General features: G+C 42.2%; 1 protein-coding gene across 1 annotated transcript in view; it reads left to right on the top strand.

Moving 5' to 3' along the window:
* rasgrf1 (Ras protein specific guanine nucleotide releasing factor 1) overlaps positions 1-25,330 on the top strand; it is a 706,856-nt gene that overhangs the window by 617,495 nt on the left and 64,031 nt on the right. Inside the window, exons 17-20 of the mRNA XM_060924009.1 lie at positions 23,813-23,980; positions 24,090-24,196; positions 24,608-24,720; positions 25,066-25,126. Coding sequence (XP_060779992.1) covers positions 23,813-23,980; positions 24,090-24,196; positions 24,608-24,720; positions 25,066-25,126 — 449 coding nt within the window. The remainder of the gene's footprint in view (positions 1-23,812; positions 23,981-24,089; positions 24,197-24,607; positions 24,721-25,065; positions 25,127-25,330) is intronic.

Here is a 25,330-nt window from a genome sequence, read left to right as displayed (position 1 = left end):
GGAAGTCATCAGTGGTAACCAAGTGGAGGAAAGCAATATCAGTCAGCTTACTGACTCTAATGATGGAACTTCGCCAAACCTGCAAAGGTGCGAAATTCCTGATGCACTGCTAGTACCAGCTTTTTTAATAAAACCAAAAAAGACTATAAAAATAGAAACCTTTAACATGCAAACGGCTAAAGACAATTGGAGAATCCATGAACTCGTACATCACATGGACAAACACGACATCTATATTATAGCAATACAAGAACATCGTCATGTACATAAGGAGGAGATTAAGTACGAGTACATAGATGAACATCTTCTAGTCACCTCCTCAGCATGGAGAAACAGTTCCCAAGCTTCAGTCGGTGGAGTTGGTTTTGTTTTGAACAGCAAAACAGAAAAATCCCTCTGTGAAGTTATCAAAGTCTCAGATCGAGTTATTAAAACCATTTTTGCTGGAAATCCCAAGTTCACTTTGGTATCAGTTTATGCACCTAAAAATAGCAGGTTAAACCAAGAGGCAACAGATTCCTTTTATGAACAAATCAGAAAAAACATGGACCAAACTCCAAAGCACAACTTCCTTTCACTGATGGGTGATTGGACCACCAAAATAAGTGTCTGCCACGTGCAGTTCGCCTTTGACAAAAAGATGAATGAGAATGGCAGCAGACTTGTAGACCTTGCTTGTGAAAAGAATTTGTGTATTACAAATACTACTTTTGAAAAGAGAACTGGTAAGCTTTGGACGTTTGAGGACCCTAAAGGGAACCATCATCTTCTTGACTACATCCTAGTAAACTCGAAGTGGAGGAATAGTGTGCTAAACTTGCAAGCTTATTCAAGCTTTGAATCAGTTGGAGCCGACCATAGAATTGTTACAGCAAGGATTCGTCTTTCCTTAAAGTCAACCAAGCCTCCAACTTTCAAAAAGCGACATGACTGGAAAATCCTGAGACATGACAAGCATGCTCGTGCAAGTTTCACTATCGAACTCGGGAAAAAATTCAGCTTGCTTTACAATGAAAATGAGTCAGCAACTGAGCAATATCAGGCCTTAATCGATGCTAAAGATCATGCTACTGCACTGACTCTGCCTCTGATTCCAAAAACTAAACGAGACAGGAACGCGAGCCACCCGATCATCGTGGAGGCCAGGAAGAGAGTTGATCAACTTGGAAAGAAGTATAACATCAACTAGTCTAAAATCATAAGGAGAAGGCTACAAGAGGCAAAGCAGGAACTAAATACAGCTTACTTGCAACTTGAGGAAACACTGAGGAAGCACTTAACAAAGGCAAAGCTAGAATTCAAGTCTAGGAACACTTCATGAGCTTGGAAGATTATGAACACCATCACTAATAGAAAGAGCTCAGCTTCAGGTAAGCTGAAGGGTAGGACCCCTGAGGAAAGAAAGGCTCAGTGGTTCAATCATTTTAAAAGCCTGCTGGGAACACCTCCAACTGAAATCATAGTACCAATGATTGACACACAGTACCAAAACCTTGGCATTATTGATAGAGTTCACTCTAACAGAACTTATGGAGGCCAAGAAACAGCTTAGTGAAGAAAAGGCTTCCGGTGAAGATGGTATTATGCTTGAGCTACTGAAAAGAATCAACATATATGACATCATACTGAAATTCAGTAATAAGCTCCTGGTGCATGAAGATGTTCCTGAGCAACTAGCTGTCATGAACATTCTTCCCATTCCCAAGTCCAGAAATCTTAGCCAAACCTCAAATTACAGAGGTATAGCTTTGACCTCCCTTGTATCAAAGCTGATAAAAAGGATGATTTTAAATTGCATTCGCCCTGTGATTGACCCACTTCTACGTGGAAACCAAAGTGGGCTCAGATCCGGTTGTTCGACAACATCACAAGTGCTTGCTCTGAGATGAATCATTGACGGGGTCAAGAGGAAAAATTTGACAGCTGTGATGCTATTTGTGGATTTCTGCAAAGCTTTTGATATTATCAATCACCAGACTATGTTTGCGACTCTCAAAGCCTATAGCATACCCGACCGTCTAGTCTGGGCAATCAAGAAGACCTATGAAAACTTGAAAGCAAAGGTCCTTACTCCCAATGGCGAAACAGACTTTTTCAAAATTCATGCAGGAGTTATGCAAGGCAACACCCAAGCATCATTTCTTTTTGTCATTGTGCTAGATTATGCTCTTCGGAAAGCCATTCAGGGTAAGGAAGTAGATTTTGGATTCACTCTATACCCTTGTGTTGTCACCAGAAGAAGGCCAATTCCTGCAACAACCATTTGTGATTTGAAATTCGCTGATGACATTGTGTTGTTGTCGAATGAAATCGCCCAAGCTTGCCGACTACTTCATGCTGTTGAATCAGAGTGCCTTAAAGTCAGCTTGAGAATCAATTCAGGCAAGACAAAAGCAATGTACTTCAATGTGGATGTTCAACCATTGCACACTATGGATGGGTCGCAAATAAATCAAGCCTTGACTGAGTGTGGTGATCAAGATTTTAATCTTGGCTGTTGGTGCAACAAAGAGAGGGAGATCTATACTCGCAAAGCCCTTGCCTGGAAATCTCTACACAAGCTCAACAAAATCTGGACTAGTGATATGCCAAACAAGATCAAGATACAATTATTCCAAGCAACTGCTGAAATGATCCTTCTGTATGGAAGCTCCACTTGGTCGCTGACCAAGCAGGAAGAGATGTCTCTAGATGGCACCTATGCCCGCATGTTGAGGAAAGTTCTAAATTTTAGCTGGAGGGACAGAGTTGACAACAAGACACTATATGGTAAACTACCAAAAGTCTGATACTATTCGAATCCGTAGACTCAATTTTGCTGGTCACGTCTTCAGAGACAAGTCGTCGCCTGCCCACCACAGTCACTTGGCAGCCAACCCACGGTTCCTCATCACGTGGAAGACCACAGTCAACATTCGTCGACACGCTCCTCAGAGACACAGGCCTGCAACACATCGACGAGCTGGAGTCTAGCATGTTGGATAGGAACATCTGGCGTTATCATTCTCGTTGTCCTGAGACATTGACCTGAGTAGTAGTAGTAGTAGTAGGACTTGAGTACTAGAAGCCTGTCTCACAGTATCTGTGATAAGTGGCTGTAAGGATCACACACAAATATGGACAGAACTAAAGAAAAATACAAAAAGCTAAAAAAAAAAAAACCACATGGGAGCTGCTGCAACAGTCTGCCACCTAGCATGGCACCATCATGAAAACCACATGGCATGCATGGCAATTAGCTCTAATGAGCTAGAGCATGGCACTGCACACAAGTTGCAGTATGTGGTCCATGGTGCGTGTTCCAAGCATCTATGCTTGTGGCTAGGACAAAAACCCCTAAGAGCTTCCTTCATGACCTGAAAACCTCCTTGGTCAGCCCAGGGGATGATGACCCAGAGCTGGATGAAGTCCACTCAGAGCTACTCTCTGGCTTGGGAAGGATGTGGCACCAGAAAATGGGCTTAGGCAGAGGTTTCGGTTCCAGTTGGACTTTGTATGGGAGCGTGGAAGCAGGTGGAGGCTTTGGTTTAGACTTGGCTTGGTGCTGGGCCATGGATGCAGGTGGAGGCTTGGATTCATACAAGGGCATGGGTTTCATCAAGGACATGGACTCTGGCATGGACTTGGACAAGGCTTTAGACTCTGGCATGGACACAGACAAGGAGACAAGACAGACACAGTCTCAGCATTTAAGTCTAGGCTGAAAACATATCTGTTTAGTCAAGCCTTTCGTTAATGGTGCTTATGAGGTAAAGATGTAGATCCTGGAGGGTCCTCAGACATAGAGTTTTGGTAAACTGGGATGTATGGATGCTGTCAGTCCCCCACTCGCTTGCTCACTCGAGTTTGTTGACGGTGTAGTGGCTGACTGCTTTATGTCCCGGGGCTCCCTCATGCCTGTGTTACCTTCTGGCTCTCTCCTTTTAGTTATGCTGTCATAGTTAGTTGTGCCAGAGTCCCTGCTTGTACTCAGCGCAAAATGTATACTGTACCTACTTATTCAGGTGACATTGGGCATACCTAACAACCTGTGTTTTCTCTCTCTTCTCTCCCCCCTCCAATCTGCCCCTCTGAGTTACATGTCAATCCTGGGCTCGAGGTGCTGACCTCTTCTGCTCCTGGAACCTGCCTGATCCATCCTGATGCCCTATGTCTGGTTGGAGTTTCATCACATTGCTCCTGTGGAGGATGGCCCCATATGGACAGTTGAAAGTCACACTTGGAAGACGCTCTGGAGACTTACAGTAATGCTTTTGTGGCTGAGGACTACATTTGGCTTGCTAACCTTGGGACTGTGGTTGTCATGAACAGTTTTGCACTCAAGTTTCCATTAATGAAGAGTTATAACATCAATGAAACTGACTTCATGTTAAAACTGTTAATGTTATAGTCATGTTGTCTGTTGTCGTCCAGGTGAGGATTGGTTCCCTTTTGGGTCTGGTTCCTCTCGAGGTTTCTTCCTCGTGTCGTTTGGGGGAGTTTTTCCTTGCCATTGTCGCCACGGGCTTGCTCATTGGGGATAGATTAGGGATAAAATTGGCTCATGTCTTGGGTCATTCAGATTCTGTAAAGCTGCTTTGGGACAATGTCTATTGTTAAAAGCACTATACAAACAGACTTGACTTGACTTGATACTTGAGTTAGACTCTGACATGGACTTGGAAATGGACATAGGCCTGCTTGTGGTCATGGTCTCAGGAATAGATGGGGGCATGGACTCAGGCATAGATATGGGCTTGGGCATAGACCCTGGGGTCAGCATGGGCATCTCATCTCATTATCTCTAGCCGCTTTACCCTGTCCTACAGGGTCGCAGGCAAGCTGGAGCCTATCCCAGCTGACTATGGGCGAAAGGCGGGGTACACCCTGGACAAGTCGCCAGGTCATCACAGGGCTGACACATAGACACAGACAACCATTCACACTCACATTCACACCTACGGTCAATTTAGAGTCACCAGTTAACCTAACCTGCATGTCTTTGGACTGTGGGGGAAACCGGAGCACCCGGAGGAAACCCACACGGACACGGGGAGAACATGCAAACTCCACACAGAAAGGCCCTCGCTGGCCACGGGGCTCAAACCCGGACCTTCTTATTGTGAGGCGACAGCGCTAACCACTACACCACTGTGCTGCCCCAGCATGGGCATGGACCTGAAAATGGGCATTGACTCAGGCACCAGCATGGGCCTGGACTCAGGGTTGGATGTGGGCTTGAGCATGAGCATGGACTCAAACATGAGCATGGGTTTGTACTCTGGCTTATGCTCTGACCTTGGTATGAAGTATGGCATTAGCATGGGCATGAACTTGGACATGGGCTTGGACTCAGGCATAGACATGGGCTTGGACTCACTAGCACAGGCACATATGGCACATGACAAGACATAATTATGCACATCAACTAGTATGTAGAGCCACCAGTATTTGGCCCTGAGAAGCTGATATGTGCTCTTCATGACTAGTGCCGCTTTTCCACTACCAACGCGGCTGAGTTGGGCTGAGCCGTGCCGTGCTGAGTTGGGCTGAGTCGAGCTGAGTGGGGCTGTTGGAGTTGCATTTCGACTACAACCGCGCTGAGCCGTGCTGGCTGGAAGTGGGTGGACACATTGGGTGGAGTTAGCGAAAGTGGGTGGACGTCACGTGATGTCGTTAGGCGGCACAAACAGTGACATCAGTGACCTTTTAAGTGGTAGTCTCACGACCCGGATAGTAAACAATAAACATGGAGGACATGGAGTCGTTAGTGTTGCTGGTCTTGGTGCTGTGGCTTGTTGTCACCGACAACGCCGACAAATACTGGCAAGAGTGTATAGATGAGGCAAGGCGCATAAGGCTTCGGAAATTCTCGTAATTCGTAATTCTTCTTCTTCCAGGTTTACGGTGTTTACAGATCCCAGCGTGCTTGCGGGGCGTGTGTGGGCATGTGAGGACACTCCTCCTCACCAATCAGTGCACAGGGGAGTGTCTCCTCATGCCCCTAGCCCCACTCGGCTTGGTTTGGCTCGCTTCAGCCCCACTCTGCCAAGACCTCTGCCAAGAATCCTTTAAAAATATCCGGGATCCAGAAGGTGATCCGGATCACCGCCAGAATTTAATGGATTGTTACTTGTGCCCAATCACGCCTCTGGAAAAATTTTCAGAGCAATCTGTTCATAACTTTTTCTGTAATGTTGCTAACAGACAAACCAACAAACAAACAAACCAGTGCTACCGAAAACATAACCTCCTTGGTGGAGGTAAAAATATATATCCTGAGCATGCTTTCTTTGTTTCACTACATCCATTTTGTAAGCAAAGTATTCTGTCATGTAATGGTGGTTTATGGATGTAATCACTGGAAGATTTAATTTTAAAACATGCTGGCAAACAGATCCAAAATATCAGGCAAAATCACAATCAAGACACAGGCAATGGTCAAGCAAGACATAGACAGGATATCGGAGGCAAAGATGAAGGGCAAAATGGAAATACAGGGTTTTGCAAAAAGCATTCATACCCCTTGGTGTTTGTCCTGTTGTGTCGCATTACAAGCTGGAATTAAAATGGATTTTTGGGGGGTTAGCACCATTTAATTTACAAAACATGCCTACCACTTCAAAGATGCTTTTTATTGTGACACAAATAATAATTAAGATGAAAAAATAGAAATCTGGAATGTGCATAGGTATTCACACACCCCAAAGTCAATACTTTGGAGAGCCACCTTTTGCTGCAATTACAGCTGCAAGTCTCTTGGGGTATGTCTCTATTAGCTTAGCACATCTAGCCACTGGGATTTTTGCCCATTCCTCAAGGCAAAACCTGCTCAAACTCCTTCAAGTTAAGTGGGTTGCATTGGTATACTGCAATCTTCAAGGTCTGCCACAGATTCTCAAATGGATTGTGGTCTGGGCTTTGACTAGGCCTCATCTTCAGTCTCATCTGACTAAAGGATCTTCTTCCATATGTTTGGGGAGTCTGCCACATGCTGTTGGGCAAACTCCAAATGTCTTTTCTTATTTTTTTTCTTTAAGCAATGACTTTTTTTTTCTGGCCACTCTTCCATAAAGCCCCACTCTGTGGAGAGTACAGTATGACTAAAAGTAGTCCTATGGACAGATACTCCCATTTCCGCTGTGGATCTTTGCAGCTCCTTCAGTGTTACCTTTGGTGTCTTTGTTGCATCTCTGATTAATGCCCTCCTTGCCCGGTCTGTGAGTTTTGGTGGGTGGCCTTCTCTTGTCAGGTTTGTAGTGATGCCATCTTTCCATTTTTCTATAATGGCTTTAATGGTGCTCTGTGGGATATTCAAAGTTTGGGAGATTTTTTTTTATAACCCAACCCTGATCTATACTTCTCCACAACTTTGTCTCTGACCTGTTTGGAGTGCTCCTTGGTTTTCATGTTGCTTGCTTAATAGTGTTGCAGGGTCAGGGTCCTTCCAGAATAGATTGATTTATACAGACATCTAGTGACAGATCATGTGACACTCTGATTGCACACAAGTGGCACTTAATCAACCGATTATGTGACTTATGAAGTGAATTGTTTGGACCAGCTCTTATTTAGGGGTTTCATACGAAAGGAGGTGAATACCTATGCACACTCCAGATTTCTGTTTTTTCATCTTAATTATTTTTTGTATCACAATTTAAAAAAAAAATTGCACCTTTAAAGTGGTAGGCATGTTGTGTCAATCAAATGGTGCAAACCCCCCGCCCCAAAATCTATTTTAATTCCAGCTTGTAATGTGACAAAACAGGACAAAACACCAAGGCGGATTAATACTTTTGCAAAACACTATAAACAAAACAAGGTCAGACAAGAGTAGCAGAACAATAACACAAAGTATTGGTCATGGGAAACACAAAGTAGTGTGTATACTTTGCAAAGTCTGTGTGTTTTGAGAGTCCTTATAAGTGGCTGGATGGCATGGTTGTGTAGTGGTTAGCACTGGCCCGTCACAGCGAGAAGGTTCTGGGTTCAAGCCCAGTGGCCGACAGGAGCCTTTCTGTGTGGAGTTTGGATGTTCTCCCCATGTCTGTGTGGGTTTTCTCCAGGTGCTTTGGTTCCCTCACAGTCCAAAGACATGCAGTTAGGCTAATTGCCTACTCTAAATTGTCCATAGGTGTGAATGGTTGAGAGAATACAACTTCTATAATAATACAGTAGAAGGCAACGGGAAACAGCTACTTTCATTCTTCTCTAGAAACTTTGATGACTGAAGTTGTCAGAGTGGACCTGTCATCAGGCAGAACACTAAAGAAGAAATATATTTGGGTGCTGTGATTGCACTCTAATCAGGAACAGTTGCATGGCAATTAGTGTTAATGAGCTAGAGCATGACACTGCATGCAGTTTGCAGTCTGTGTTGTGCTCTGCATGCTCCAAGCATGGGGCTATGAAAATGAACATGACAAAAAGCTCTTCTTTGTACTTTTGTCAGTGAAATCAAGGTTCATGTGAATTAACAAATCACAGATTTGTGTTTTTATTGTATTTTGGAAAATATCCCAACTTTTTTGGAAATGGGGATTTTGTATGTATCTAGAAAAAATTAAAAGACCATTTAAATTTTTTTTTTCTTAAATCAGCATCTCTATGTATGGCAGCTATTTCATTCCACTGTCTGTGCTGGAATTCCAACACAAGCACACCTCATTTTAATTAATGAGGGACTGATTAGGTGAATATCTGAACCAAATCTTATTTAACAAGGAAAAGTATAAAAGCCACTACTGTGGTCATCACTATCCACTTGCAATAGGACTAGTTTGTATAGCCATGACAGTGCTAGTAGTCCCTTAAATTTAACTGGAATACAAAAAAAAAATCTATCAGTCCAAAAGAGTAAAAAAAAAAGTTTTGAGTGAGAAAAAGAACTCTGGCTTTACTGGCAGAGAGATGCAGTGAGCGTCAAATTGCTTCCATCCTCAAAATTTCAAAGATGGCAGTCCATAAGAACAAGGTGAAGTAGCAGACATTGGGGACTACAAAGTTACAAACTGGCAGAGGGCGAAAATGACTCTTCACTGACTGGGATGATCGTCAACACCTTTGAATGTCACTCAACAACCATAGGATGACATCAAGTGACCTACAAAAAGAATGGCAAATGGCAGCTGGGTTTAAGTGCATGGTAAGGATGGTTCGAAACAGGCTCCGGCAGGGTTGAAGTTATGCAAAGCTAGAAAAAAGCCCTTCAACAATGAGAAGCAAAGAAGAGCCAGGCTGAGGTTTGCTAAAGACCATAAGGATTGGATTGCAGAGGACTATAGTAAGGTCATCTTCTCTGATGAGTCCAATTTTCAGCTTTTCCCATCACCTTATCATCTAATGGTCAGACAGAGACCTGGAGAGGCCTACAAGCCACAGTGTCTTGCACCCATTGTAAAATTTGGTGGAAGATCGTGATGATCTGGGGATGCTTCAGCAAGCCTGGATTGGGGCAGACTTTTGTTCACGAAGGACAAATGAAAGATATTCTATTTTTTTTTTTTAGATTAAAGTAGTGTGTGTGTGTGTGTGTGTGTGTGTGTGTGTGTGCTAGTGAGTCTAAAAATAGAATACCACAAAGTCCTTTTTCATAATTTAATTCAAAAAGGTAATATTTCATATATTCTATATTCATTACACAAAGTGAAATATGTCAAGCCTTTTTTTGTTTGAGTTTTGATGATTATGGCTTACAGATCATGAAAATCAGAAATCCATTATCTCAAAATATGAGAATATTTCATTTTGAGTTTGCATAAAACAGTATAAATACTGTGCATCTCTTGGTCTAGTTCAGTACATGCAACCACAACTACGGGGAAGACTGCTGACTTGATAATTGTCCAGAAGACCATCATCAACACCTTCCATAAGGGAGGTAAGCCACAGAAGGTCAGTGCTGAGAATGCTAGATGGAAAAGGTGCACAAGCAACAGGGATGACCACAGTCTTGAGAGGATTGTCAAGGAAAGTTGATTCAAGAACTTGGGAGAGCTTCACATGGAGTGGACTGAGGCTGCTATAAGTGCATCAAGAGCCACCATACACAGACATCTTCAGGAAAGGGGCTACAACTGTCACATTCCTAATATCAAGCTATTCCTGAACTAGAGACAACATCAGAAGCATCTTACCTGGGCTACGTAGACAAAGAACTGGACTCTTGCTTAGTGGTCCAAAGTTCTTTTTTCAGATGAAAGTAAATTTTGCATTTCATTTGGAAATCAAGGTCCAAGAGTCTAAAGGAAGAGTGGAGAGGCAAAGAATCCAAGGTGTTTGAAGTCCAGTTTGAAGTTTCCGCAGTCTGTGATGATTTGGGGTTCCAGCTCATCTGCTTGCATTGGTCCACTGTGTTTTATCAAGTCCAAAGTCAACACAGCCATTTACACAGAGATTTTAGACCACTTCAAGCTTTATGAAGATGCCAATTTCCTTTTCCAGCAGGACTTAGCACCTGCCCACAGTGCCAAAAGTACTATCAAATGGTTTGCTGACCATGACATTACTGTGCTTGATTGCCGAGCAAACTTGCCTGACCTGAACCCCATAGATAATCTTTGGGTTATTGTCAAGAGGAAGATGAGAAACACCTGACCCAAAATACAGATGAGCTTAAGGCCACTATCAAAGCTATCTGGGCTTCAGTCACACCTCAGCAGTGCCACAGGCTGATTGCCTCCATGCCATGCCTCATTGATGCAGTAATTTGTGACCAAAGAGCCCCAGCCAAGTATTGAGTCTATAAATGAACATACTTTTCAGAAGTAGAACATTTTCTCTATTGTAAATCCTTTTTTGATTGATCTCAGGAAATATTCTAATAATTTGAGATCATGGATTTCTGAATTTCATAAGCTATAAGCCATAGTCATCAAATTTAAAATTAAAAAAAGCTTGAAATATTTCACTTGATGTGTAATGAATATAGAAAATGACCATTTACCTTTTTTAATAAAATTATGAAAAATGAACTTTTTCACAATATTCTAATTGTTTGAGATGCACTCATATTGATGCTCCTTTTCTAGCTCATTTTAACATACTTAGCACTGCTTGACTTTAAAATATATAGTTATCAAAGTGGAATAACTTATAATCACAGTATTTGGTGTCACCCGTAGGAAGATGGGTTCCCTTTTGTTTCTGGTTTCTCCCAAGGTTTCTTTCTATTGTTACCTCAGGAGTTTTTCCTTGCTACCATTGCTTCTGAATTACTATCCATCCATTCATCCATCCTGTACAAGGTCTCAGGCAAGCTGGAGCCTATCCCAACTGACTATGGGCAAGAGGTATGGTACACCCTGGACAAGTCGCCAGGTCATCGCAGGGCTAACACATAGAGACAAACAACAATTCACACCTACAGTCAATTTAGACCCACCAATTAGCGTAACGTGCATGTCTTTGGACTGTGGGGGAAACTGGAGCACCCGGAGGAAACCCACACAGACACGTGCAAACTCCACACAGAAGGGCCCTTGTCGGCCACTGGGCTCGAACCCAGGACCTTCTTGCTGTGAGGCAACAGTGCTAATCACTACACCACCATGCTGCCCTCTGGATTACTAATTAGGGAAAAAATTGTATTAAAATTTTTATATCCAGATTTATGTAAAGCTGCTTTGTGGCAATGTGCATTGTTAAAAAAAACATATATATAATTAAAATTTAATTGAATTGCACTTAGTAAATCAAAATGACAACATCCTAAGTGAAAATAATAACTTAGTAAGTCAAAATACAGACTTACTAAGTCAACATAATGGCATACCAATTGAAAACCAATTCACAACAACTTCATAAGTAGAACTAACAAGACACTATGTCAAAAATAATAACTTCATAAGTAAGAATAAGATAGTAAGTCAAAATAATGACTTACTAAGTTAAAATAATGACATAAAATTTCATACCAACTTAAGTTGAAATAATGAGATACTGAGTAAAAATAGCTACTTAATATGCCCCAAAAATGAGAAGTCAAAATAACAACCATGTCAAAATAATGAAAGTAAGTGAAAATAACGAAATAGTGAGTCAAAAATAATGAATGTCACAACTTCATGGCAGCACGGTGGTGTAGTGGCTAGCACTGTCACCTCACAGCAAGAAGGTTCTGGGTTCAAGGCCAGTGGCTGACGGGATGCTTTCTGTGTGGAATTTGCATGTTCTCCCTGTGTCTGTGTGGGTTTCCTCTGAGTGCTCTGGTTTCCCCCACAGTTCAAAGACATGTAGTTAAATTAACATGGGGCAGCCTAGAGTTGAAGTGCCCTTGAGCAAGGCACCTAACCCCCAACTTCTCCCCAGGTGCTGTAGCATAGCTTCCCACTGCTCCATGTGTGTGTGTGTGTGTGCGCGCGCATGTGTTCACTGCTTTAGATGGGTTAAATGCAGAGGACAAATTTCACTGTGCTTCAGTGGATGTGTGACAAATAAAGGCTTCTTCTTCACAACTCAAAATAATGGCATATCAATTGAAGAAAAAAAATCATACCAACTTAGCAAGTTCAAATACCAAGATAGTAAGTCAAAATAAGGACATACTAAGTCAAAATAATTACTTAATAAGTAAAACTAATGATGTAATTGGAAAAATTCACACCTCTCAGTTAGTTGAAATAATGAAATACTAAGACAAAATAATGACTACTCAATAATAGGTGGTATGAGAGGTGTGAATTTTTCCAATTACATCATTAGTTTTACTTATTAAGTAATTATTTTGACTTAGTATGTCATTATATTGACTTACTTGTTAGCACATACCCCTTTTCCACCAAATTAGTTCCAGGGCTGGTTCACAACTCGTTCAACTTGCGAGCCAGCTGAGAACCAGTTTGCTTTTCTATAGCTCGCGGTGCTAAGCGGAGCCACGTCTTTACGTCGCTGTATACGTCATTACGTCGCTGTATATGTCAGTTACGGCGCTACGTTTACATAAACCTTGGCGCGAATATCAAAGCAAAAACAACAACAACAACAATAATAATGGATGACTTCGCGTTTGTACAGCTGCTGCTTCTCGTCACTTAAAAATGGCGATCTTTTGCGGTCTTATTGTTGTTGGTCTTAACAACTCCGCCCCCCCCCCCACTGATGTAAGCGGTTCTTTCCTCTGGCCCAGCAAAGAGTTGGTGCTAGCCTGGAACCGTTTTTTCTGGCCCCAGAGCCAGTTCTTTGTCAGTGGAAACAGAAAACCCGGTTCCAAACTAAGCACTGGCCCCGAACCAGCCCTGGAACTGCTTTGGTGGAAAAGGGGCAACAGATGTCTCATCGCAAGCAGGCTCTGGGTTCGAACCTGTTGGTCAACTTTTTGTGTTAAGTTTGCATGTTCTCCCCGTGCCTGCGTAGGTTTCCTCTGAGTGCTCTAGTTTCCTGTGATTGTGAGTGTGGATGACAGTCTGTCTCTCTTACCCCTTTTCCACCAAATCAGTTCCAGGGCTGGTTCGGGGCCAGTGCTGGTGCTGGTTCACAACTCGTTCAACTTGCGAGCCAGCTGAGAACCAGCTTGCTTTTCCATCGCTCGCGGTGCTAAGAGAAGACACGTCATTACGTCGCTGTATACATCAGTTACATTGTTGTATACGTCATTACGTCGTCGTATACGTCATTACGTCGCTGTATACGTCAGTTACGTCGCTACGTTTGCATAAACCTTGGCGCGAATATCGAAGCAAAAACAACACAGAAGAAGCAGCAACAACAACAATAATAATAACAATGGATGACTTCGTGTTTGTACAGCTGCTGCTTCTCGTCGCTTAAAAATGGCGATCTTTCGCGGTCTTGGTATTGTTGCTGGTCTTAACAACTCCGCCCCCCCCCCACTGACGTAAGCGGTTCTTTCCTCTGGCCCAGCAGAGAGTTGGTGCTAGCCTGGAACCGGTTTTTCTGGCCCCAGAGCCAGTTCTTTGTCAGTGGAAACAGAAAACCCGGTTCCAAACTAAGCACTGGCCCCGAACCAGCCCTGGAACTGCTTTGGTGGAAAAGGGGCATCTGTGTTAGCCCCGTGATAGGTTGGTAAACTGTCCAGGGTGTACCTTGCCTCTCGCCCAATGTCAGCTGGGATTGGCTCCAGCTCACCTGCAACCCACAATGGATAAGTCAAAATGCAACATACTGATGAGATACTAAGTTCAAAAAATTACTTAGCAAGTAAAAATAATAAGCTACCAAGTCAAAATAACAACTAAGTTTAAATAACATATGGAATGGAACACCCTGAACTGCAATTTTTTTCAATTGCTATGTGATTGTTTTGACTTAAGTCAACATGTTTACTTTGTATCTTGTTAAATTGACTTAGTATCTTGTTATATTGACTTAAGTCATTATTTTGACTTACTACGTCAGCATGAAATTCTTTTTTGCTAAGTCAGTGTCTAATTATTTTGACTTACTCATTATTTCAACTTAGAAAAATACCCCACATTCCATCCACCTGACTAAGTTATGGAATATTTGCTTATAATTCTTATTATTTATGCTGTTTCTCAGATTGTCCGTGAGCCAGACATTAGTGCAATTCAGGTGATACAAATATATTTGCTGATTCATAATTATCTTAATTAAGGCTATCTGTCTTTCTGTGTTGATCCTGCTGTGTATTGCCAACCCATCCAGGATGCACCCTGTCTCTCACCCAATATCAGCTGGAATTGGCTCCAGCTTCTCCATGACCCGAAATGGATAAGCGGTATCAAAAATAAATGAATGAATGAACAATTCTCTTAATTAATGTGGTATTCAATGATAGATAGATAGATAGATAGATAGATAGATAGATAGATAGATAGATAGATAGATAGATAGATAGATAGATGAATGAATGAATGAACTGAAGCCAATGGGAATAAAAGGAAAGGATGAATAAAAAGAGAAAGCAAGAGTGATAGAGGTATGAAAAGAGGGAGAATGCTTTGTACTATTGCCCAGAACATATCTAAAACGTTTGGAGGTATTGTTTTGAAAATTCACTATATGGAAGCAGTTTGAAAAATTCCCCATTCAAAGTATGCTGGAAAAAATAGATGGATAGAGGAATAAAAATGATGGGTGCAGGGAATATAAAAAAGAAAAATACAAACAGGCTTCTCATCAATGGGTTGAACGTTTTACAGATGGAGTGATGTTTCCATCACAAAATCTTCAGAAGCAGTTATGTATTGAAAACAGAGTTATGCTAACATGAATAATGCTAACTTATCTGAAGTCCTTTCAGAAATATGTTTTAGTGTAATCTTGCCAAATAAACAGAATATAGAAATGTTTCTTTTCTAGTAGCGTCAGCTACCCAATATGATTTCAAGTTTGAAAAGAGTTTGCTAGCATGTCAGGTGGCGCTTCACTGACTAGCTAGCTTAACATTAAACCACCATGATGGCACAGCATGCATTCATTTTGTGAATTCACATTTCTGTCTTTGGTAACGGCATTAGGTATTGTAAGTGTTGTGGCAATAATACAACAATGCATTGACAGAAAATGTACTTTTAATACTTAAGTACTTGCTTTTAAAAATACTTCAGTACTTTAACTTAAATAAAAATTTGACTGTACAGCTTTCACTTGTATTGGAGTAACATTTGACCAGTGGTATCTGTACTTTGTCCACCTCTGGGTTGTTGTCCTGACACCTTTCCACCAGGTATTTGACCTCTGCTCTCTATGCAGACTCATCGCTGTTACTGAAGAAACCACTACTGTTGTGTTGTGTACAAACTTAATGTAATTTGAGCTGTGCTGGGCAGCACAGTCATTCATCAGCAGAATAAACAGCAGCAGGCTGAGCACACAGCCCTGGGGGGTGCCTGTGCTCAGTTTGAGAACTCTGGAGGTATTGTGTCCTATGGAGACTGACTGGGGCCTATCAGTCACTCAGTCCAGAATCCAGTTACAGACAGAGGTGTTGATGCCCAGCAGGTCCAACTTCTCTACCAGCTTCTGTGGGATGGTTGTGTTAAATGTTAAATTGAAGTCAAAAACAGCATTCTAATGTAATTGTCCTTGTTGTCAAGGTGCAAGAGGGTCAGGTGGATGGCAGTTGAAATGGCATTGTCTGTAGTGCAGTTTCAGTGGTAAGCAAACTGTAGGGGCATAATTCATGGGGCAATTGCACTATCATGTGGAGAGTGGTGAGGACAGCAGAGAAAATCATTGGGACTTCTCTTCCCTCCGTTCAGGATATTGCACCAAGACGTTGCATGTCTCGAGCCAGAAACATCATCAGTGACCCCTCACACTCTCACTATAGACTGTTCTCCCCTCTGGCCTCTGGAAAGAAGTTCCGCAGCATTAGGTGCAGGACCACCAGGTTCTGTAACACCTTTTTCCCCCAGGTCACCAGACTGCTGAACTCCAAACCCAAACTCTAAACTTCTATTTATAACTTGAACATTCCACAGGCCACTTTATACTATTGCATTTTATAATATTTTTGCTGCTGCATAATTTAACTTAATACACTTCATATTTATTTCTGTGCTGAGTCAAATTGCAACAAAATTTCATTCGGTGTACACTTGTTGCATACTGAATGACAATAAAGGTTGTCTAAGGCTAAGTCTCAATACGAGCCTCTTGGAGCACTTCATGATTATTGGAGTGAGTGCGACGGGCCGGTAGTTGTTGAGAAAGGACATTGTAGACTTCTTCAGCACCAGGATGATTTTGGTGGTTTCGAGGCATTCAGGTACCACAGCTGTGCTCAGGGATGTGCTGAAGATGTCTGCAAGCTAATCAGCACATTCCCTGTGTATCCAGCCAGGTATGTTGTCAGGGCCTGCTGCTTTTTGTGGATTCACTCTGTGAAGACTCTTCCTGACATCAGCAACAAAAAGACAGGGCACATGGTCATCGCGGGAGGGGTCGTCTTTCTTGCTGGCTCCCTGTTCTGTGTCTCAAAGTGTGCAAAAAAGTCATTCAGTGCATCTGGCAGGGAGGGCTCACTGTTGCAGGCCTGGTGTGTTGGATTGTAGTTTCTGATGGTTTGAATGCCCTGCCACATATGCCAAGTGTGCTTTGAGTCCACAAAGTAACCATTGAAGGCAGAATCTCTGATTTTCACCAGGGTGCATAGCTCTGCAGAGACCCAGGGTTTATGGTTTTCCCCGGAGATAATAGTTTTGGAGAGAGTGACATCTTCAATGCACTTGCTGATTTATCCAGTCACTGAGGTTGTGTACTCATCCAGGTTCACTGAATGTTCATAGCTGGCAGCTTCCCTGAACATGTTCCAGTTTGTACAGTCAAAACAGTCTTGTAGGGCAGATATGACATCTTGTGTGCAAGTTCTCACTTCTCTCAAAGCTGGTCTGATTTGTCTGTGAATGTGTCTGTAGGTGGGGGTGAGAAGTATGAAATATGGCCTGATTGTCCAAGGTGGGGGAGGGTCTGCAGGCTTGTATGCATGCTGGATGTTTGTATGTACAAGATCTAGCATGCTATCCCCTTGTGGAGTAAAGTCAACATTTTAATGAAATCTGTATAGAACTGACTTGAGTGATGCATTGTTGAAGTCTCCAGCGACAATCAAGAAGCCATTGGAGTGAGCTGTCTGAAGTTTGCTGATTATCCCACAGAGTTCACGCAGGGCACCATTAGCTTCAGCATAAGTGCTAGGCGGGATGTAAACAGCAATGATGATAAGAAGAAAGAAGAAACCTTTATTATTCGTCACATGCACACTTCAAGCACAGTGAAATTCATCCTCTGCATTTAACCCATCTGAAGCAGTGAACACACGCGCACACACACACCCAGAGCAGTGGGCAGCCCGGGGAGCAGTCAGGGGTTCGGTACCTTGCTCAAGGGCACCTCAGCCCAAGGCCACCCCACGTCAACCTAACTGCATGTCAAATCAAATCAAGTTTATTTGTACAGCGCTTTTAACAATAAACATTGTCGCAAAGCAGCTTTACAGAATTTGAACGACTTAAAACATGAGCTAATTTTATCCCTAATCTATCCCCAATGAGCAAGCCTGTGGCGACGGTGGCAAGGAAAAACTCCCTCAGACGACATGAGGAAGAAACCTCGAGAGGAACCAGACTCAAAAGGGAACCCATCCTCATTTGGGCAACAACAGACAGCCTGACTATAATATTAACAGTTTTAACAGGTATAACCATCAACTGTCCTCATGGGGCCGTCCTTCACAGGAGTGGGGCGATAAAACTCCGACCAGACACAGGGCACCAGGATGGATCAAGCAGGTCCGAGGGGCAGAAGAGGCCAGCATCCCAATCCCAGGATCAACATGTAACTCAGAGGGACAGATGGGGGGGGGGGGGAGAGAGAGAGAGAGAGAAAGAAAACACGTTGTTAGGTATGCCCTAAAAATGACAAGTATTAAATCTGTGTGGTAGGCTCGCAGAGACGAGAGTCTTTACATCAGGCATAACACACAATGGCATGTTAATATGGTAAAAAATATATCATGACCTGCTCTGGCTGGATGCTTGATTGGGTGATGGGAGCACACTCCTCAGCAATGATGAGATACAGATGGGACCCTTAGGCCTGGCCAAGACAATTCAGTTACATTTCACCGGGTCTGGGACATGCGACAGAATGTCTGACGGCCGATTCCCTGCAGGCTACGATAGCCAGTCGAGGTCCCCACCGTCTCCACCAAAAGATTTCCTGTTGACTCCATGTAACTCAGAGGGACAGATTTGGGGTGGGGGGGAGAGAAAGAAAACACAGGTGGTTAGGTATGCCCAATGTCACCTGAATAAGTAGGAACAGTATACATATTGCACCGAGTACAAGCAGGGACTCCGGCAACTAACTATGACAGCATAACTAAAAGGAGAGAGCCAGAAGGTAACACAGGCATGAGGGAGCCCTGGGACATAAAGCAGCCAGCCACTACACCGTCAACAAACTCGAGTGAGCAAGCGAGTGGGGACTGACAGCATCCATACATCCCAGTTTACCAAAACACTCTATGTCTGAGGACCCTCCAGATCTACTCCTTTACCTCATAAACACCATTAACAAAAGGCTTGACTAAACAGATATGTTTTCAGCCTAGACTTAAATGCTGAGACTGTGTCTGATTCCCGAACATTACTTGGAAGGCTGTTCCATAACAGTGGGGCTTTGTAAGAAAAGGCTCTGCCCCCTGATGTAGCCTTCACTATACGAGGTACCAGCAGATAGCCTGCACCTTTTGATCTAAGTAGGCGTGGCGGGTCATAGAGGAGCAGAAGTTCACTCAGGTACTGTGGTGCGAGACCATTTAGTGCTTTAAAGGTCAATAGTAGTATTTTATAATCAATACGAAATTTGATTGGGAGCCAATGCAGTGTGGATAAGACAGGCGTGATGTGGTCATATTTTCTAGTTCTAGTAAGGACTCTTGCTGCGGCATTTTGAACTAACTGGAGCTTGTTTATGCACTTATTGGAACATCCAGACAGTAAGGCATTACAATAATCCAACCTGGAGGTAACGAAAGCATGGACTAGTTTTTCTGCATCATGCAATGACATTAAATTTCTTATCTTTGCAATATTTCTGAGATGAAAGAAAGCTATCCGGGTGATGTTATCAATGTGAGTTTCGAATGAAAGACTGGGGTCAATAATCACTCCGAGGTCTTTTACTGCTGCACGTGAAGAAACAGAAAGGCCATCCAGAGTTACTGTGTAATCAGAAAACTTACTTCTAGCTGTATGTGGTCCTAGCACAAGTACTTCAGTCTTGTCAGAGTTAAGCAGAAGGAAATTTATAAGCATCCAGTGTCTAATGTCCTTAACACATTCCTCAATTTTATTAAGCTGGTGTCTCTCATCAGGTTTTGCAGAGACATACAACTGTGTGTCATCAGCATAACAGTGGAAACTAATACAATGTTTACGAATAATATCGCCCAGAGGTAACATGTATAGAGAAAAAAGCAGTGGACCCAAGACAGAACCTTGTGGAACACCAAACTTTACCTCGGTACGTCTAGAAATATCACCATTTATATCAACATACTGATAACGATCAGTTAGATAAGACCTGAGCCAGGAGAGGGCCATTCCCTTAACTCCCACAACATTTTCTAGTCTATCCAGAAGAATGGAATGATCAATGGTATCAAATGCTGCACTAAGGTCAAGCAACACAAGTAGCGAGACACAGCCCTGATCAGACGCCAACAGTAGGTCGTTTACTACTTTAACCAGTGCTGTCTCTGTGCTATGATGAGGTCTAAATCCTGACTGATACATTTCATGGATGTTATTCCTATGTAAATATGAGCATAACTGCTGTGCCACAGCTTTTTCAAGGATCTTGGAGATAAAGGGGAGGTTTGATATTGGCCGATAATTGGACAGCTGACAGGGATCAAGGTCAGGTTTTTTAATCAGGGGTTTGATAACTGCTAGTTTAAAGGATTTGGGTACATAGCCAATCATAAGAGAAGAATTTATTATTTTTAGAAGCGGTTCAATTACTCCAGGCATTATCTGTTTGAATAGATGTGTCGGTAAGGGATCTAGTACGCAAGTTGAGGCTATTGATGTAGAGATTAATGAAAGTAATTCAGTTTCTTTTAGGGGAGTAAAACATTCTAACTGATGATCTGATACAGTTATATTGTTAACTACAAGGTCACTTTCATTGTCTAACCTTAAATTAGTAGTTTGAATTTTTTGTCGGATATTCTCAATTTTGTCATTAAAAAAATTCATGAAGTCGTTGCTACTACATACTGCAGGTGTGCATGTGTTGATAGTGGACTTATTCCTGGTTAATTTTGCTACAGTATTAAATAGGAATCTAGGATTATTTTTGTTATCTTCTATTAGGGAGGAGAAATATGTTGATCTCGCAGCACTAAGAGCTTTTCTATACTTCAGGAAGCTCTCCTTCCAAGCTAATTTGAACACTACCAATTTTGTTTGACGCCATTTACGTTCCAATTTTCGAGTGGTCTGTTTTAATGTGCGAGTGTCATCATTATACCAGGGTGCTAATTTTTTGTCTCTGACCATTTTCCTTTTTAGAGGAGCTACATTATCTAAAGTATGGCGGAATGTTGACTCTAAGCATTCAGTTGCCTGATCAAGTTCTGCAGGGGCTGACAGTGACCCAATCAAAGTTGACAGCTCTGGGAGATCATTTATAAAGCTCTGTGCAGTAGTTGACGTGAAAGTACGTTTAATACAGTAGCGTGGTGAGGTGCATATATTATTACTCAGACATATTTTGAATGAGATGAGACAATGATCTGAGATAACTTCAGACTGTGGAAGTATGACTATATTGTCTACGTTTAATCTGAATGTTAGTATTAGATCAAGGGTGTGACCACCATTATGGGTCGGTCCTATGACATTCTGCTTAATCCCGACTGAATCCAAGATGGACACAAACGCTGTTTTTAAAGGGTCTTCTGGGTTATCGAAGTGAATATTAAAATCTCCGACAACTAAAGCTTTGTCTAAGGAAATAACCAAATCTGAGATAAAATCTGCAAATTCAGAAAGAAACTCAGAATATGGCCCCGGGGGCCTGTAAATAATAAGCAATGGAATTAACTGGGTAGACTTATTTTTCGAGGCTACATACATTATATGAGTATGAAGAACTTCAAATGTATTAAATTTATAACCAGGTTTGTGTGTTACATCTAGATAATCGTTATAAATAACCACGACGCCTCCTCCTCTGCCAGTTAGACGAGGCTGGTGTATATAACTGTATCCAGGAGGACTCGCTTCATTTAATGCTATATATTCATTTGGCTTAATCCATGTTTCTGTTAAACACAGTACATTAAACTCCTGATCAGTAATGAGTTCATTAACCATTAGCGCTTTAGATGTAAGAGATCTAATATTTAATAGCCCCACCTTTAGATCAAAGGTGCTGGCAGCAGCTGTACAGTCAGTCTGATCTAATTTTATATTGATTAGGTTACTGGAACAAACTCTCTGAAAATTTCTACCTTTTTGTTGAGCTCGGGGAACAGACATAGTCTCGATGTAGTGGGCCCTGAGTGACGACTCTGTGCAGCTAGCAGACAGTCGGTTTAGCCTGTTCGTCTGCTCCCTGGCCTTGGCTCTGGATTGTCAGAAATTAACTAGGCCTGTTCTGAGACTATGACCTATGCTGCAGGAAATGAGAGCAGCACCTTCCCGAGTGGGATGGATACCGTCCCGCCCTAACAGGCCAGCAGTGCCCTCAAAATTAGCCCAATTATCTATAAAGCCCACACTGTTTTCAGAGCACCACCTGGACAGCCAGCAGTTCAGCGACCATAACCTGCTGTAAGCTACATCGCCACGCCGCATTGGGATGGGGCCAGAGCATACTACAGCATCGGACATCGCCTTCGCTAATTTAAACACCTCTACAAAGTTACTCTTAGTAACCTCAGACTGACGAAGGCATATATCATTAGCTCCTGCATGGATAACTATCTTTGAGAACCTGTGCTTGCCTAGGACCCTAAGATTACCTGCTATGTCTGGCGCCCTGGCTCCCGGTATACACCTGACTAAAGCTGCTGGTGCCCCTAAAGGCTGAGCTAATTTCACGTGCCGTATGATAGAGTCCCCTATAACCAGAGCTCTTTCAGGTTTCTCAGTGGGTGCATCACTAAGGAGAGCAAACCTGTTCGACACGTGACGCGGAGAGGAGTGGTGCTCCCGTGGGCGAGCCTCAGCGGTAGCTTTGGCTCTACGCTTATGCCGCCGAGCCGTCACCCATTCGCCCCGCTGTAAGGGCTCTAATGCCGGAGTTGGGGGATTGCTAACTCCACCTAGGGCGTCCAGACTTTCCCCTACAGAAACTACACTGTTCTCACGCTCACTAACCTGCTCTAAAGCCTGGACACGCGCTTCTAGCACTGAAATCTTCTCCGTCAGAGAGCTAACTAATCTGCACTTATCACAAGTAAAGCTAATAGAGCTATCGCTAGTGACGGAGGAAGAATGACTAAACATCCTGCACTCAGCACACTGAACAGGCTGAAGGTGTGCCATGATGAAAAGATTCACGTACCTTAAATGAAGATCTGTTGATATTAAAGCAGATCAGATGGCCTCCGCTTGTGGACTTTACACAGGAGGAGAGAAAAAGAAAGCTTCCGGTCTCGGCGTTCTTCCGAAAAAAGAAAGAGAAAAAAACGGAAAAAGGAAAGTGAAAGTGAAAAGTACAAAAATGAAAGCGACAGTATAATAAAAATGAAGAGGATACTGGAAATTTATTTATAGAAAAAAAGTTAAAAAAGGATTAGTAATTAACGCCGGCACTCACGGGAAAAAGGACTCGGCGCGAACAACTCAGGAAACAGGAAGTGCGTAAACCAGGAAGAGCTTAGCTTAGACAGAATGTAGGGTCAACTACATGTCTGCATGTCTTTGGATTGTGGGGGAAACCGGAGCACCCGGAGGAAACTCACACAGACACGGGGAGAACATGCAAACTCCACACAGAAAGGCCCTCGCCGGCTGCTGGGTTCGAACCTGGAACCTTCTTGCTGTGAGGCAACCGTGCTAACCAGTACACCACCATGCCACCCTGTATAACTGTACAGGGCTCACTGTGATGCATACTGTAATCCCCTTTCCCCTAAACTCACAATTTATTTTAATCGGACACATGCAGATGCCTGGTTTTGATTGTTTACAATGCATTTCCTGAAAAATGGTGTATGAGAAGGACCCTTGAAAGACAAAACATTTTGATTCATTTTTGTTCAGTTTTTGATACTGTATCACCATTAATAAATTAGTATGCATGTTTTAAATCTGTCATAAATATGTCTGGTCTCCTGTAATAATATTAAGCTGCAGCAAGAGATTATTTTGCTTTAACTTTTTTGTAGATTTCTCCATGTTTTCATGCAATAATGGCATGATGTCATCTTGCCGAGAAATAGACAACAACCGCAGTGCACTTTCGGCAGCATCTGCTTTTGCTATTGCCACGGCTGGTGCCAATGAGGGCACACCAACCAAGGAGAAATACCGCCGCATGTCCCTGGCTAGTACAGGTAAGAGTGTGATGTTCATATCACAATAGTGCTATGTAATGACATGATTGAAGGCAGGCATTAGTTGCTGGGCAGAAAACAACCATGAAGACTTGTGATTGTTTACCAGGGTTCCCCACAGACCAGAGGAATGGGGATAAGGAGTTTGTGATTCGCCGGGCAGCAACTAACCGAGTACTTAATGTCCTGAGGCACTGGGTGTCCAAACATTCCCAGGTGAAACATCACATGGCATGCCCTCATTTAAACTTCTGTCTGCTACTTCACAGTGGGTGTCCTATTTACCCAGCCAATTTACTTTAATTTTATGCCAAGACATTTCTTGTTATCTCAATAATTAAAAGAGTTGGGTGTAATTTGACTGGGACTACAATCACTTTTTACACTTACATTTAGAAATACCCATGATAATTTTTGAGCAAGATTATGATAAATAAATAAATAAAGATTCTTCAGGATTTTCAAAAAGAAAATTAAGCCATACTTAAGCCATGCATACAATGTTTGCTATTGGAAAAAATTAATTTAAATAAAATTGGCAAACATGGAAGTGTAGGATAGTTGCTAGTACTTGTTGAAAATGCTGTCCCTCCGTTTCTCATTATTCCTATCCCTATGTATATCTAGGACTTTGAGACCAACACAGAATTAAAAATGAATGTGATCTGCTTCTTGGAAGAAGTTATGCATGACCCTGAGCTGCTGACTCAAGAAAGAAAAGCAGCGGCGAACATCATAAGGCAGAGCATCACTACAGCACTCCTGAATATCCAGAATATGCCACACATTAGCTTCAACACCATCCTGTTCCATTTAATTCATCATCTAAAACATAAGTTTAAAAATAAATTCTGATTAAATAAATTTAATAAAAGTGAAATTAATTTAAGGTGTAATTGTACATTACAATGTGTGCATAACCTTTAATATACTATGCTGTATTTTAATCATATCTTACAATTTACTACATCCTTTTCTAGACTCCATTTAATAATAATATTTTAGTAATATATGGTGACAAGGGATTTTGGATCAATTTCTTAGCCCTTATGCTGTATAAAGACTGTTAATCATTCATTTGATAGGACTCTTACACAGGAGGACCCTGGTGACAATCAGATCACTCTTGAAGATGTGCTACAGATGGTGAGTGAAATGCTATTGGGTCACATTCAAAGCATCAATTATTTCACATCATTAATGAAGTAAATTGCAATTGCTGTGTATATATATATATATATATATATATATATATATATATATATATATATATATATATATATATATACACTACCGTTCAAAAGTTTGGGGTCACTTTGAAATTTCCTTATTTTTGAAAGAAAAGCACTG

Source organism: Neoarius graeffei, chromosome 6 (genome assembly GCF_027579695.1).
Source record: "Neoarius graeffei isolate fNeoGra1 chromosome 6, fNeoGra1.pri, whole genome shotgun sequence".
Taxonomy (NCBI): Eukaryota; Metazoa; Chordata; class Actinopteri; order Siluriformes; family Ariidae; genus Neoarius; species Neoarius graeffei.
This window is presented reverse-complemented; position numbering and strand designations above follow the sequence as displayed.